At 37.0% G+C, this 13,539-nt stretch overlaps 3 protein-coding genes across 3 annotated transcripts in view; all 3 read left to right on the top strand.

Annotated features, from left to right (window-relative positions):
* LOC306964277 (mitochondrial ubiquitin ligase activator of NFKB 1-like) overlaps positions 1-5,102 on the top strand; it is a 20,185-nt gene extending 15,083 nt beyond the window's left edge. Inside the window, exons 5-8 of the mRNA XM_079558270.1 lie at positions 1,654-2,015; positions 3,115-3,334; positions 3,470-3,520; positions 4,678-5,102. Coding sequence (XP_079414396.1) covers positions 1,654-2,015; positions 3,115-3,334; positions 3,470-3,520; positions 4,678-5,095 — 1,051 coding nt within the window. The 3' untranslated portion in view covers positions 5,096-5,102. The remainder of the gene's footprint in view (positions 1-1,653; positions 2,016-3,114; positions 3,335-3,469; positions 3,521-4,677) is intronic.
* A 56-nt stretch (positions 5,103-5,158) lies between these two features.
* Positions 5,159-7,940, top strand: LOC306964276 (mitochondrial ubiquitin ligase activator of NFKB 1-like; the record flags this gene model as incomplete). The annotated part of the gene is made up of 2 exons (XM_079558269.1): positions 5,159-5,175; positions 7,523-7,940. The coding sequence occupies 2 exons, from the start codon at positions 5,159-5,161 to the stop codon at positions 7,938-7,940; spliced, it is 435 nt and encodes a 144-aa protein (XP_079414395.1).
* Positions 7,941-8,004: 64 nt separating this feature from the next.
* Positions 8,005-10,198, top strand: LOC306964275 (mitochondrial ubiquitin ligase activator of NFKB 1-like; the record flags this gene model as incomplete). Its single annotated transcript, XM_079558268.1, has 2 exons — positions 8,005-8,021; positions 9,759-10,198. 2 exons carry the CDS (start codon positions 8,005-8,007, stop codon positions 10,174-10,176), a joined length of 435 nt encoding a protein of 144 aa, XP_079414394.1. The 3' UTR covers positions 10,177-10,198.
* Between the last annotated feature and the right edge of the window lie 3,341 nt (positions 10,199-13,539).

Raw genomic sequence — 13,539 nt, 5'->3', positions numbered from 1 at the left:
AAAAAAATGACGAAAAAATGACAAAAATGTGACAAAAATTGACAAAATAATGACAAAAAAATGACAAAAATGTGACAAAAAATGACAAAAAAATGACGAAAAAATGACAAAAATGTGACAAAAAGTGACAAAAAAGTGACAAAAAAATGACAAAAAAATGACAAAAAAGTGACAAAAAATGTGACAAAAAAATTACAAAAAATTGACAAAAATGTAACAAAAAATGACAAAAAAGTGACAAAAATGTGACAAAAAATGACAAAAAATGACAAAAAAGTGACAAAAAAATGACAAAAATGTGACAAAAAATGACAAAAAAATGACAAAAATGTGACAAAAAATGACAAAAAATGACAAAAAAATGACAAAAATGTGACAAAAAAGTGACAAAAATGTGACAAAAAAGTGACAAAAAAATGACAAATGACAAAAATGTGACAAAAATGTGACAAAAAAGTGACAAAAAAATGACAAAAAATGACCAAAAAAAATGACAAAAAAGTGACCAAAAAAATGACAAAAAATGACCAAAAAAAATGACAAAAATGTGACAAAAAAATGACAAAAAATGACCAAAAAAATGACAAAAATGTGACAAAAAAGTGACAAAAAAATGACAAAAAAGTGGCAAAAATGTGACAAAAAAGGCAAAAAAATGACAAAAATGTGACAAAAAAATGACAAAAAAGGCAAAAAAATGACAAAAATGTGACAAAAATGTGACAAAATGTGACAAAAAAGTGACGAAAAAGTGACGAAAAATTGATGAGAAAGTGGCAAAAATGTCACAAGAAATTGACTAAAATTGACAAAAAGTTACAAAAATATGACGAAAACAATGATGGAAATGTGACAAAAATGTGACAAAAAAATGACAAAAATGACAAAAAAAATGACAAAAATGTGACAAAAAAATGACAAAAAAGTGACAAAAAAATGACAAAAATGTGACAAAAAAATGTGACAAAAATGTGACAAAAAAGTGACAAAAAAGTGACAAAAAAATGACGAAAAAATGACAAAAATGTGACAAAAAATGACAAAAAAATGACAAAAAAATGACAAAAATGTGACAAAAAATGACAAAAAAATGACGAAAAAATGACAAAAATGTGACAAAAAGTGACAAAAAAGTGACAAAAAAATGACAAAAAAATGACAAAAAAGTGACAAAAAATGTGACAAAAAAATTACAAAAAATTGACAAAAATGTAACAAAAAATGACAAAAAAGTGACAAAAATGTGACAAAAAATGGACAAAAAATGACAAAAAAGTGACAAAAAAATGACAAAAATGTGACAAAAAATGACAAAAAAATGACAAAAATGTGACAAAAAATGACAAAAAATGACAAAAAAATGACAAAAATGTGACAAAAAAGTGACAAAAATGTGACAAAAAATGACAAAAATGTGACCAAAAGTGACAAAAAAATGACAAAAAAGTGACAAAAATGTGACAAAAAATGACAAAAAAATGACAAAAATGTGACAAAAAAATGACAAAAATGTGACAAAAATGTGACAAAAAAATGACAAAAATGTGACAAAAAAATGACAAAAAATGACAAAAAAATGACAAAAATGTGACAAAAAAATGACAAAAAATGACAAAAAAATGACAAAAAATTGACAAAAAAATGACAAAAAAGGCAAGGCTACTGCTACTTCCTGAGCCGCACGGACTACGCCTCGCTCCTCCGGGACCAGGAGGGCACGGTGCGCCTGTGCAAGGTCCTCACCGTCGTGTTCGGAGTCGCCGCCTGCTCCACCCTGTTCTACATTCTGTGGAAGAAGTTCTCGCGCTACCGGGAGGACAAGCGGCAGAGGAGAATGATGGAGGAGTTTCACGAGCAGCAGAGGCAGCGCGTGGAGGAGCTGGGGATGGACGACGACGCCGTTTCGCCCACGAGCTGCACCGTGTGCCTGTCCACGGAGCGCGACTGCATCTTTTTGGAGTGCGGACACGTGTGCGCCTGCCAGAGGTGCTACGGCGGCTTGCCCCAGCCAAGAGGTGCCCCATATGCAGGGCGTTCATCACGAGGGTGGTGCCGCTCTTCAACAGCTAACACAGGAACGGACGCAATTCGCCTTTGACTCTGAGCTTTTTTTTAACACGTCGCTTTTCTCGTGATGTTTTCGCTTTGCAGGTTCGTCTCCTTCACGTCGGGTCTCGGTAACGGTTCGTTTACCTCTTTCGGGTGCGGTGTTTCCCCAAACTTACTTACTTTACATTAGCCTCACCACAAAGCGAAATGTCACAGGAAAGTGTGTTTTATTGAGTTTTAATGAATGAAAATGAATAAAGTCTTGTCTCAGTTTGTGAAACCCGGGCCTGTCTTATTGAACACAAAGCTGATGTTCTTTAACCCCTTAACTCCCACCTGAACCCAGCACATTCTCTCCGGTTTGGCTTTACCCCAATCCAAAAGCTTCTGGAAAAAGGTGAGAAAATAGCGACAGAACTGAGACAAAAACAATGATGGAAATGTGACAAAAATGTGACAAAAAATGACAAAAATGTGACAAAAAAATGACAAAAAAATGACAAAAAATGACAAAAATGTGACAAAAAAATGACAAAAATGTGACAAAAAATGACAAAAATGTGACAAAAAAATGACAAAAAAATGACAAAAAAATGACAAAAAAGTGACAAAAAAATGACAAAAAAATGACAAAAATGTGACAAAAAATGACAAAAATGTGACAAAAAATGACAAAAAAATGACAAAAAAATGACAAAAAAATGACAAAAAATGTGACAAAAAATGACAAAAATGTGACAAAAAATGTGACAAAAAAATGACACAAAAATGACAAAAAAGTGACAAAAATGTGACAAAAAATGTGACAAAAAAATGACACAAAAATGACAAAAATGTGACAAAAATGTGACAAAAAAATGACAAAAAAGTGACAAAAAGTGACAAAAATGTGACAAAAATGTGACAAAAAAATGACAAAAAAGGCAAGGCTACTGCTACTTCCTGAGCCGCACGGACTACGCCTCGCTCCTCCGGGACCAGGAGGGCACGGTGCGCCTGTGCAAGGTCCTCACCGTCGTGTTCGGAGTCGCCGCCTGCTCCACCCTGTTCTACATTCTGTGGAAGAAGTTCTCGCGCTACGGGAGGACAAGCGGCAGAGGAGAATGATGGAGGAGTTTCACGAGCAGCAGAGGCAGCGCGTGGAGGAGCTGGGGATGGACGACGACGCCGTTTCGCCCACGAGCTGCACCGTGTGCCTGTCCACGGAGCGCGACTGCATCTTTTTGGAGTGCGGACACGTGTGCGCCTGCCAGAGGTGCTACGGCGGCTTGCCCCAGCCCAAGAGGTGCCCCATATGCAGGGCGTTCATCACGAGGGTGGTGCCGCTCTTCAACAGCTAACACAGGAACGACGCAATTCGCCTTTGACTCTGAGCTTTTTTTTAACGCGTCGCTTTTCTCGTGATGTTTTCGCTTTGCAGGTTCGTCTCCTTCACGTCGGGTCTCGGTAACGGTTCGTTTACCTCTTTCGGGTGCGGTGTTTCCCCAAACTTACTTACTTTACATTAGCCACAAAGCAAAATGTCACAGGAAAGTGTGTTTTATTGAGTTTTAATGAATGAAAATGAATAAAGTCTTGTCTCAGTTTGTGAAACCCGGGCCTGTCTTATTGAACACAAAGCTGATGTTCTTTAACCCCTTAACTCCCGCCTGAACCGAGCACATTCTCTCCAGTTTGGCTTTACCCCAATCCAAAAGCTTCTGGAAAAAAGGTGTGAAAATGCGACAGAACTGAGACGAAAACAAGGACGGAAATGTGACAAAAAAGTGATGAAAAAGTGACGAAAATTGATGAGAAAGTGGCAAAAATGTCACAAGAAATTGACTAAAAATTGATAAAAAGTTACAAAAATATGACGAAAACAATGATGGAAATGTGACAAAAATGTGACAAAAAAGTGACAAAAATGTGACAAAAAAATGACAAAAATGTGACAAAAATGTGACAAAAAATGACAAAAAAGTGACAAAAAAGTGACAAAAATGTGACAAAAATGTGACAAAAAATGACAAAAATGTGACAAAAAAATGACAAAAATGTGACAAAAAATGACAAAAATGTGACAAAAAAATGACAAAAATGTGACAAAAAATGACCAAAAAAATGACAAAAATGTGACAAAAAATGACAAAAAAATGACAAAAATGTGACAAAAAATGACAAAAAATGACAAAAAAGTGACAAAAATGTGACAAAAAAATGACAAAAATGTGACAAAAAAGTGACAAAAATGTGACAAAAAATGTGACAAAAATGTGACCAAAAAAGGCAAAAAGTGACAAAAATGTGACAAAAAATGACAAAAATGTGACAAAAATGTGACAAAAAATGACAAAAAATGACAAAAAAATGACAAAAATGTGACAAAAAATGACAAAAAAATGACAAAAATGTGACAAAAAATGACAAAAATGTGACAAAAAATGACAAAAATGTGACAAAAAAATGACAAAAAAATGACAAAAAAAAGTGACAAAAAAAATGACAAAAATGTGACAAAAAAATGACTAAAAAATGACAAAAAAAATGACTAAAAAATGACAAAAATGTGACAAAAAAAATGACAAAAATGTGACAAAAATGTGACAAAAAAGTGACAAAAAATGTGACAAAAAAATGACAAAAAAGGCAAGGCTACTGCTACTTCCTGAGCCGCACGGACTACGCCTCGCTCCTCCGGGACCAGGAGGGCACGGTGCGCCTGTGCAAGGTCCTCACCGTCGTGTTCGGAGTCGCCGCCTGCTCCACCCTGTTCTACATTCTGTGGAAGAAGTTCTCGCGCTACCGGGAGGACAAGCGGCAGAGGAGAATGATGGAGGAGTTTCACGAGCAGCAGAGGCAGCGCGTGGAGGAGCTGGGGATGGACGACGACGCCGTTTCGCCCACGAGCTGCACCGTGTGCCTGTCCACGGAGCGCGACTGCATCTTTTTGGAGTGCGGACACGTGTGCGCCTGCCAGAGGTGCTACGGCGGCTTGCCCCAGCCCAAGAGGTGCCCCATATGCAGGGCGTTCATCACGAGGGTGGTGCCGCTCTTCAACAGTTAACACAGGAACGGACGCAATTCGCCTTTGACTCTGAGCTTTTTTTAACACGTCGCTTTTCTCGTGATGTTTTCGCTTTGCAGGTTCGTCTCCTTCACGTCGGGTCTCGGTAACGGTTCGTTTACCTCTTTCGGGTGCGGTGTTTCCCCAAACTTACTTACTTTACATTAGCCACAAAGCGAAATGTCACAGGAAAGTGTGTTTTATGGAGTTTTAATGAATGAAAATGAATAAAGTCTTGTCTCAGTTTGTGAAACCCGGGCCTGTCTTATTGAACACAAAGCTGAGGTTCTTAACCCCTTAACTCCCGCCTGAACCCAGCACCATTCTCTCCGGTTTGGCTTTACCCCAATCCAAAAGCTTCTGGAAAAAAGCTGTGGAAATAGCAACAAAACTGAGACGAAAACAATGATGGAAATGTGACAAACATTGACAAAAAAGTGACGGAAAATTGATGAGAAAGTGGCAAAAATGTCACAAGAAAATGACAAAAACAATGATGGAAATGTGACAACAAATCGATGAAAAAAAAATGGACAAAAAAATGACAATTTGATAAAAAAATTGACAAAAAATTGACCAAAAAATGACTAAAAAATGATTAAAAATTGACGAAAAATGACAAAAATTTGATAAAAAATTGACAAAAAAATGACACAAAAATGATTAAAATTTGACCAAAAAATGACAAAAAAATGGTTAAAAATTGACCAAAAAATGATTAAAAATGGACAAAAAAAAGACAAAAAACGTACAAAAATGAGCTGACGAAAAAATGATAAAATATTGATTAAAATTTGACCAAAAAATGACAAAAATGTGACAAAAAAGTGACAAAAATGTGACAAAAATGTGACAAAAATGTGACAAAAAATGACAAAAATGTGACAAAAAAATGACAAAAATGTGACAAAAAAGTGACAAAAATGTGACAAAAAAGTGACAAAAATGTGACAAAAATGTGACAAAAATGTGACAAAAAATGACAAAAATGTGACAAAAAATGACAAAAAAGTGACAAAAATGTGACAAATGTGACAAAAAATGACAAAAAATGACAAATGACAAAAAAGTGACAAAAATGTGACAAAAAATGACAAAAAATGTGACAAAAAATGACAAAAAAATGACAAAAAATGACAAAAAATGTGACAAAAAAGTGACAAAAATGTGACAAAAAAATGACAAAAAAAATGACAAAAAAGTGACAAAAATGTGACAAAAAAGGCAAAAAAAAATGACAAAAATGTGACAAAAATGTGACAAAAATGTGACAAAAATGTGACAAAAATGTGACAAAAAATGACAAAAATGTGACAAAAAATGACAAAAATGTGACAAAAAAATGACAAAAAAATGACAAAAAAATGACAAAAAAATGACAAAAAAATGACAAAAAATGACAAAAATGTGACAAAAATGTGACAAAAATGTGACAAAAAAATGACAAAAATGTGACAAAAAAATGACAAAAAAATGACAAAAAAATTACAAAAAAGTGACAAAAATGTGACAAAAAAGGCAAAAAAAAATGACAAAAATGTGACAAAAAAATAACAAAAATGTGACAAAAAATGACAAAAATGTGACAAAAAAGTGACAAAAAAATGACAAAAATGTGACAAAAAAAATGACAAAAATGTGACAAAAAAATGACAAAAATGTGACAAAAAATGACAAAAAAGTGACAAAAAATGACAAAAATGTGACAAAAATGTGACAAAAAAATGACAAAAATGTGACAAAAATGTGACAAAAAAATGACAAAAAAATGACAAAAAATGACAAAAATGTGACAAAAAAATGGCAAAAAAGTGACAAAAAAATGACAAAAATGTGACAAAAAATGACTAAAAAATGACAAAAAAATGACAAAAAAGTGACAAAAATTTGACAAAAAAGGCAAAAAAATGACAAAAATGTGACAAAAAAATGACAAAAATGTGACAAAAAATGTGACAAAAAAGGCAAAAAAATGACAAAAATGTGACAAAAAAATGACAAAAAATGACAAAAATGTGACAAAAAAGTGACAAAAAAATGACAAAAAATGACAAAAATGTGACAAAAAATGACAAAAATGTGACAAAAATGTGACAAAAAAGGCAAAAAAATGACAAAAAAATGACAAAAAAGTGACAAAAATGTGACAAAAAAAGGCCAAAAAAAATGACAAAAATGTGACAAAAAATGACAAAAATGTGACAAAAATTTGACAAAAAATGACAAAAATGTGACAAAAATGTGACAAAAAAATGACAAAAATGTGACAAAAAATGACAAAAATGTGACAAAAAATTACAAAAATGTGACAAAAATGTGACAAAAAAATGACAAAAATGTGACAAAAAATTACAAAAATGTGACAAAAATGTGACAAAAAAATGACAAAAATGTGACAAAAAATGTGACAAAAAAATGACAAAAAAGGCAAGGCTACTGCTACTTCCTGAGCCGCACGGACTACGCCTCGCTCCTCCGGGACCAGGAGGGCACGGTGCGCCTGTGCAAGGTCCTCACCGTCGTGTTCGGAGTCGCCGCCTGCTCCACCCTGTTCTACATTCTGTGGAAGAAGTTCTCGCGCTACCGGGAGGACAAGCGGCAGAGGAGAATGATGGAGGAGTTTCACGAGCAGCAGAGGCAGCGCGTGGAGGAGCTGGGGATGGACGACGACGCCGTTTCGCCCACGAGCTGCACCGTGTGCCTGTCCACGGAGCGCGACTGCATCTTTTTGGAGTGCGGACACGTGTGCGCCTGCCAGAGGTGCTACGGCGGCTTGCCCCAGCCCAAGAGGTGCCCCATATGCAGGGCGTTCATCACGAGGGTGGTGCCGCTCTTCAACAGCTAACACAGGAACGGACGCAATTCGCCTTTGACTCTGAGCTTTTTTTTAACACGTCGCTTTTCTCGTGATGTTTTCGCTTTGCAGGTTCGTCTCCTTCACGTCGGGTCTCGGTAACGGTTCGTTTACCTCTTTCGGGTGCGGTGTTTCCCCAAACTTACTTACTTTACATTAGCCACAAAGCAAAATGTCACAGGAAAGTGTGTTTTATTGAGTTTTAATGAATGAAAATGAATAAAGTCTTGTCTCAGTTTGTGAAACCCGGGCCTGTCTTATTGAACACAAAGCTGATGTTCTTTAACCCCTTAACTCCCACCTGAACCCAGCACATTCTCTCCGGTTTGGCTTTACCCCAATCCAAAAGCTTCTGGGAAAAAGGTGAGAAAATAGCGACAGAACTGAGACAAAAACAATGATGGAAATGTGACAAAAAAGTGACGAAAAAGTGACGAAAAATTGATGAGAAAGTGGCAAAAATGTCACAAGAAATTGACTAAAAATTGACAAAAAGTTACAAAAATATGACGAAAACAATGATGGAAATGTGACAAAAATGTGACAAAAATGTGACAAAAATGTGACAAAAAAATGACAAAAATGTGACAAAAAAGGCAAAAAAGTGACAAAAAAGTGACAAAAATGTGACAAAAAAGGCAAAAATGTGACAAAAAAGGCAAAAAATGACAAAAATGTGACAAAAAAATGACAAAAATGTGACAAAAAATGACAAAAATGTGACAAAAAAACGACAAAAAAATGACAAAAAAATGACAAAAATGTGACAAAAAAAAGACAAAAAAATGACAAAAATGTGACAAAAAAATGACAAAAAAATGACAAAAATGTGACAAAAAAAAGACAAAAAAATGACAAAAATGTGACAAAAAAGGCAAAAAAGTGACAAAAAAGTGACAAAAAAGTGACAAAAAAAAGACAAAAAAGTGACAAAAAATGACAAAAATGTGACAAAAATGTGACAAAAAAGTGACAAAAAAATGACAAAAAAACGACAAAAAAATGACAAAAATTTGACAAAAAAGTGACAAAAAAATGACAAAAAAATGACAAAAAAATGACAAAAAAATGACAAAAAGTGACAAAAAAGTGACAAAAAAATGACCAAAAAATGACAAAAATGTGACAAAAAATGACCAAAAAATGACAAAAAAGTGACAAAAAAATGACAAAAAAATGACAAAAATGTGACAAAAAATGACAAAAATGTGACAAAAAATGACAAAAATGTGACAAAAAAGTGACAAAAAAGTGACAAAAAAAATGACAAAAATGTGACAAAAAATGACAAAAATGTGACAAAAATGTGACAAAAAATGACAAAAATGTGACAAAAAAGTGACAAAAATGTGACAAAAAAGTGACAAAAATGTGACAAAAAAATGACAAAAAAAATGACTAAAATGTGACAAAAATGTGACAAAAAATGACAAAAAAGTGACAAAAAAGTGACAAAAAAAATGACCAAAAAATGACAAAAAATGACAAAAATGTGACAAAAAAGTGACAAAAAAATGTGACAAAAATGTGACAAAAATGTGACAAAAAAATGACAAAAAAATGACAAAAATGTGACAAAAAATGACAAAAATGTGACAAAAATGTGACAAAAAATGACAAAAATGTGACAAAAAAGTGACAAAAATGTGACAAAAAAATGACAAAAAAAAATGACTAAAATGTGACAAAAATGTGACAAAAAATGACTAAAATGTGACAAAAATGTGACAAAAAATGACAAAAATGTGACAAAAATGTGACAAAAAAATGACAAAAAAATGACAATGTGACAAAAAAATGACAAAAAAGGCAAGGCTACTGCTACTTCCTGAGCCGCACGGACTACGCCTCGCTCCTCCGGGACCAGGAGGGCACGGTGCGCCTGTGCAAGGTCCTCACCGTCGTGTTCGGAGTCGCCGCCTGCTCCACCCTGTTCTACATCCTGTGGAAGAAGTTCTCGCGCTACCGGGAGGACAAGCGGCAGAGGAGAATGATGGAGGAGTTTCACGAGCAGCAGAGGCAGCGCGTGGAGGAGCTGGGGATGGACGACGACGCCGTTTCGCCCACGAGCTGCACCGTGTGCCTGTCCACGGAGCGCGACTGCATCTTTTTGGAGTGCGGACACGTGTGCGCCTGCCAGAGGTGCTACGGCGGCTTGCCCCAGCCCAAGAGGTGCCCCATATGCAGGGCGTTCATCACGAGGGTGGTGCCGCTCTTCAACAGCTAACACAGGAACGGAACGGACGCAATTCGCCTTTGACTCTGAGCTTTTTTTTAACACGTCGCTTTTCTCGTGATGTTTTCGCTTTGCAGGTTCGTCTCCTTCACGTCGGGTCTCGGTAACGGTTCGTTTACCTCTTTCGGGTGCGGTGTTTCCCCAAACTTACTTACTTTACATTAGCCACAAAGCAAAATGTCACAGGAAAGTGTGTTTTATTGAGTTTTAATGAATGAAAATGAATAAAGTCTTGTCTCAGTTTGTGAAACCCGGGCCTGTCTTATTGAACACAAAGCTGATGTTCTTTAACCCCTTAACTCCCGCCTGAACCGAGCACATTTTCTCCAGTTTGGCTTTACCCCAATCCAAAAGCTTCTGGAAAAAAGCTGTGAAAATAGCAACAGAACTGAGATGAAAACAATGATGGAAATGTGACAAACATTGACAAAAAAGTGACGAAAAATTGATGAGAAAGTGGCAAAAATGTCACAAGAAATTGAAAAAAAAATGGACGAAAAAATGACAAAAATGTGACAAAAACAATGATGGAAATGTCACTTTTTTGTCAATGTTTGTCACATTTCCATCATTGTTTTTGTCATATTTTTGTAACTTTTTGTCACATTTTTGTCATTTTTTGTCAATTTTTTTTCATCAAATTGTTGTGACTTTTTTGTCAATGTTTGTCACAACAAATTGTGAAAAATGTGACAAAAAATTGATGAAAAAATGACAAAAATGTGATAAAAATTTGAACAAAAAATGACAAAAATGTGACAAAAAGTTACAAAAATATGACAAAATCAATGATGGAAATGTGACAAACATTGACAAAAAATTTACAAAAATGTGATAAAAAATTGACCAAAAAATGACACAAAATTGATTAAAAAAAATGATGAAAAAAGGACAAAAATGTGACAAATTTACAAAAAAATTGATAAAAATTTGACAAAAATGTGTAAAAAAAAAAGACAAAAAAGTTACAAAAATGAGCTCAACACCCAACAAAAAAAAATGATGGAAATAAAATGTGATGACGTGAGGAAAAAGATCCTCTCGGTTCAGGCGGGAGTTAAGAGGTTAAGGAATGGAAGAAGTGCGGGTGAAACTGGATAATCATCCCAGACAGACACAACAGGCGGCGCCTCAAACTGAAAGAACAGTTTCTACAGAATATGATTTGTATGGATATAATATTGTCATGTCTGACTGCATGTGAAGCCGGATGGAAGTCGCCTGATGGGGCAGGGGGGGGCAGGGGGGGGGCGTAGATCATCCTGACGAATAATGAAGGTAAACACGTCTGTATCAACGTCACCAAAGTCAATAAAATCTGTAACGCTGCATCAAAGTGAGCCTGTTTGTCAAAGGACTCTCTGCCGTGTGTTGTCGTTGGAAACCGTGAGAGTTTAAATATATTCACTGCAGAAACACATTTAGATAAAGTACAAATGCAAAGCTCTCAGGGGGGGGGAGAACATCACAGTCAATGGGATTTAAAGCCCTTTGTAATCCGACACCAACACCAACACTATTACGATGTTTAGAGACTTCAAAATGAAAAAGAAGTCGTTTCTTTGACAAAAATCCTATTGTTTAAGTAAATGAAAAAGTTGCAAAGGAAGTAACAATGTTTTGCCGCTACGCTGGACCCGAGTCCGGAGCAAAGTACTGGCTCCTGTATTTCATGTATATTCTGTTTTACTGTAGAATGTTTTAAATTCACTGTTGCCATAAAGAACGGGAGTGATGGTGGAGTTGAATGAAGGAGGTGATGAATAGAAAGAAGAAGAAGAAGAAGAAGAAGAAGAAGAAAGGTGTGGACATTTAAAGTACTATGGGGGAGTGGAAAGTAGTTTAGTACATATAAAAATGGAGTTGGACTTTGTGACTGCAGGTGCACAGACGGGAACTACTGGATATTATTGAAAAACGGGAACCACTCTGCTCATTGTTTTTTATCTATTGACTGTTACTGTCTCTCTGTTTGTTTGTTTGTTTGTCTGTCTCTCTGTTTGTTTGTTTGTCTGTCTCTCTGTTTGTTTGTCTGTCTCTCTGTTTGTTTGTTTGTCTGTCTCTCTGTTTGTTTGTCTGTCTGTCTCTCTGTTTGTTTGTCTGTCTGTCTGTCTGTCTGTCTGTCTGTCTGTCTCTCTGTCTATCTCTCTGTCTGTCTGTCTGTCTGTCTGTCTGTCGGCCATTTTGAGTTAAAGTCTTCTAGAATGAACACGGAAATCATGCAAAAAGTAATACATGAAAATCCACAGAGACCATCACTGAGAATGATGGACCGATTGGAAGTCATTTTCCAAACTCCTTCCTGACTGACAGACCGATTCGGACGCTTCTTATCATGGCGGACGCTGACGCACATCCGGTTTGAGCTCTTACAGTCTCTTCCGTGTGCTGCCTTTGGGGCCAGGTCCGGCTGACTGATGGACAGCCACATCCTCCAGGCTCACAGGAAGCTGAACTCTCTCCTTCCTCTTCCATGTCTCCGGTCCCCCCCAGCTCAGACTTCTATGTGGAACATTTTGAACATGGTGTGTGAGGGTTAGGTTGAAGTTCAGGAACACGATTGTCCCTGTGGTCATGTGTGCGCAGTGCATGACCCCCCTATTGTACATGTTTTAGTTACGAAACGTTTTGAAAGTTTTACCTCCGTGTCAGGAATATTCTGAACGCAAGTCATTTTATCCCAGTTTCCTGTTTCAGTCGTCTCTCGTTGCAACAGCCTTTCCTCAGTCCTTCTCGATTGCTCTCCCCCAGGAGGACCGATCACAGAGCCGGGGGGGCTGTGCTCGGTCCTTCTCGATCGCTCTCCCCCAGGAGGACCGATCACAGAGCCGGGGGGGCTGTGCTCAGTCCTTCTCGATCGCTCTCCCCCAGGAGGACCGATCACAGAGCCGGGGGGGGGCGGTGCTCAGTCCTCGATCGCTCTCCCCCAGGAGGACCGATCACAGAGGCGGGGGGGCTGTGCTCAGTCCTTCTCGATCGCTCTCCCCCAGGAGGACCGATCACAGAGCCGGGGGGGCACAGTGACCCGGTCTCTCTGACACTCAGATTGTCCTTCTGTGGAACAGCTGAAGCAGAATGTGAGTCATGTGTGTGACAGTAATGCTGGAGTGAGGAGAGGTCAAAGCAAAGTTACTGCAATGATTCAAACCAAAGCCAGTGCTGGGGGGTGTGAGGGCTCTGGGCGTTTTTAAAGGAACGGACAATATTAAAGTGTTTGTTGCAGACTTTAGCAGGTGCTTTGTCTCTGCGGTCGAGCTTCTAAAAATCAGCCTGAATTTGCCCCTGATTTAGACAAAACAAAACCCTTTGCAAGCAACAACCTGCTGTTTTAAAGCTGTGAACCAGAGGCCGTCC

The sequence above is a fragment of the Gobius niger genome (assembly GCF_951799975.1).
Source record: "Gobius niger genome assembly, chromosome: 6".
Taxonomy (NCBI): domain Eukaryota; kingdom Metazoa; phylum Chordata; class Actinopteri; order Gobiiformes; family Gobiidae; genus Gobius; species Gobius niger.
The sequence above is the reverse complement of the archived record's forward strand: the minus strand, read 5'-3'. Positions and strand labels throughout refer to the sequence as shown.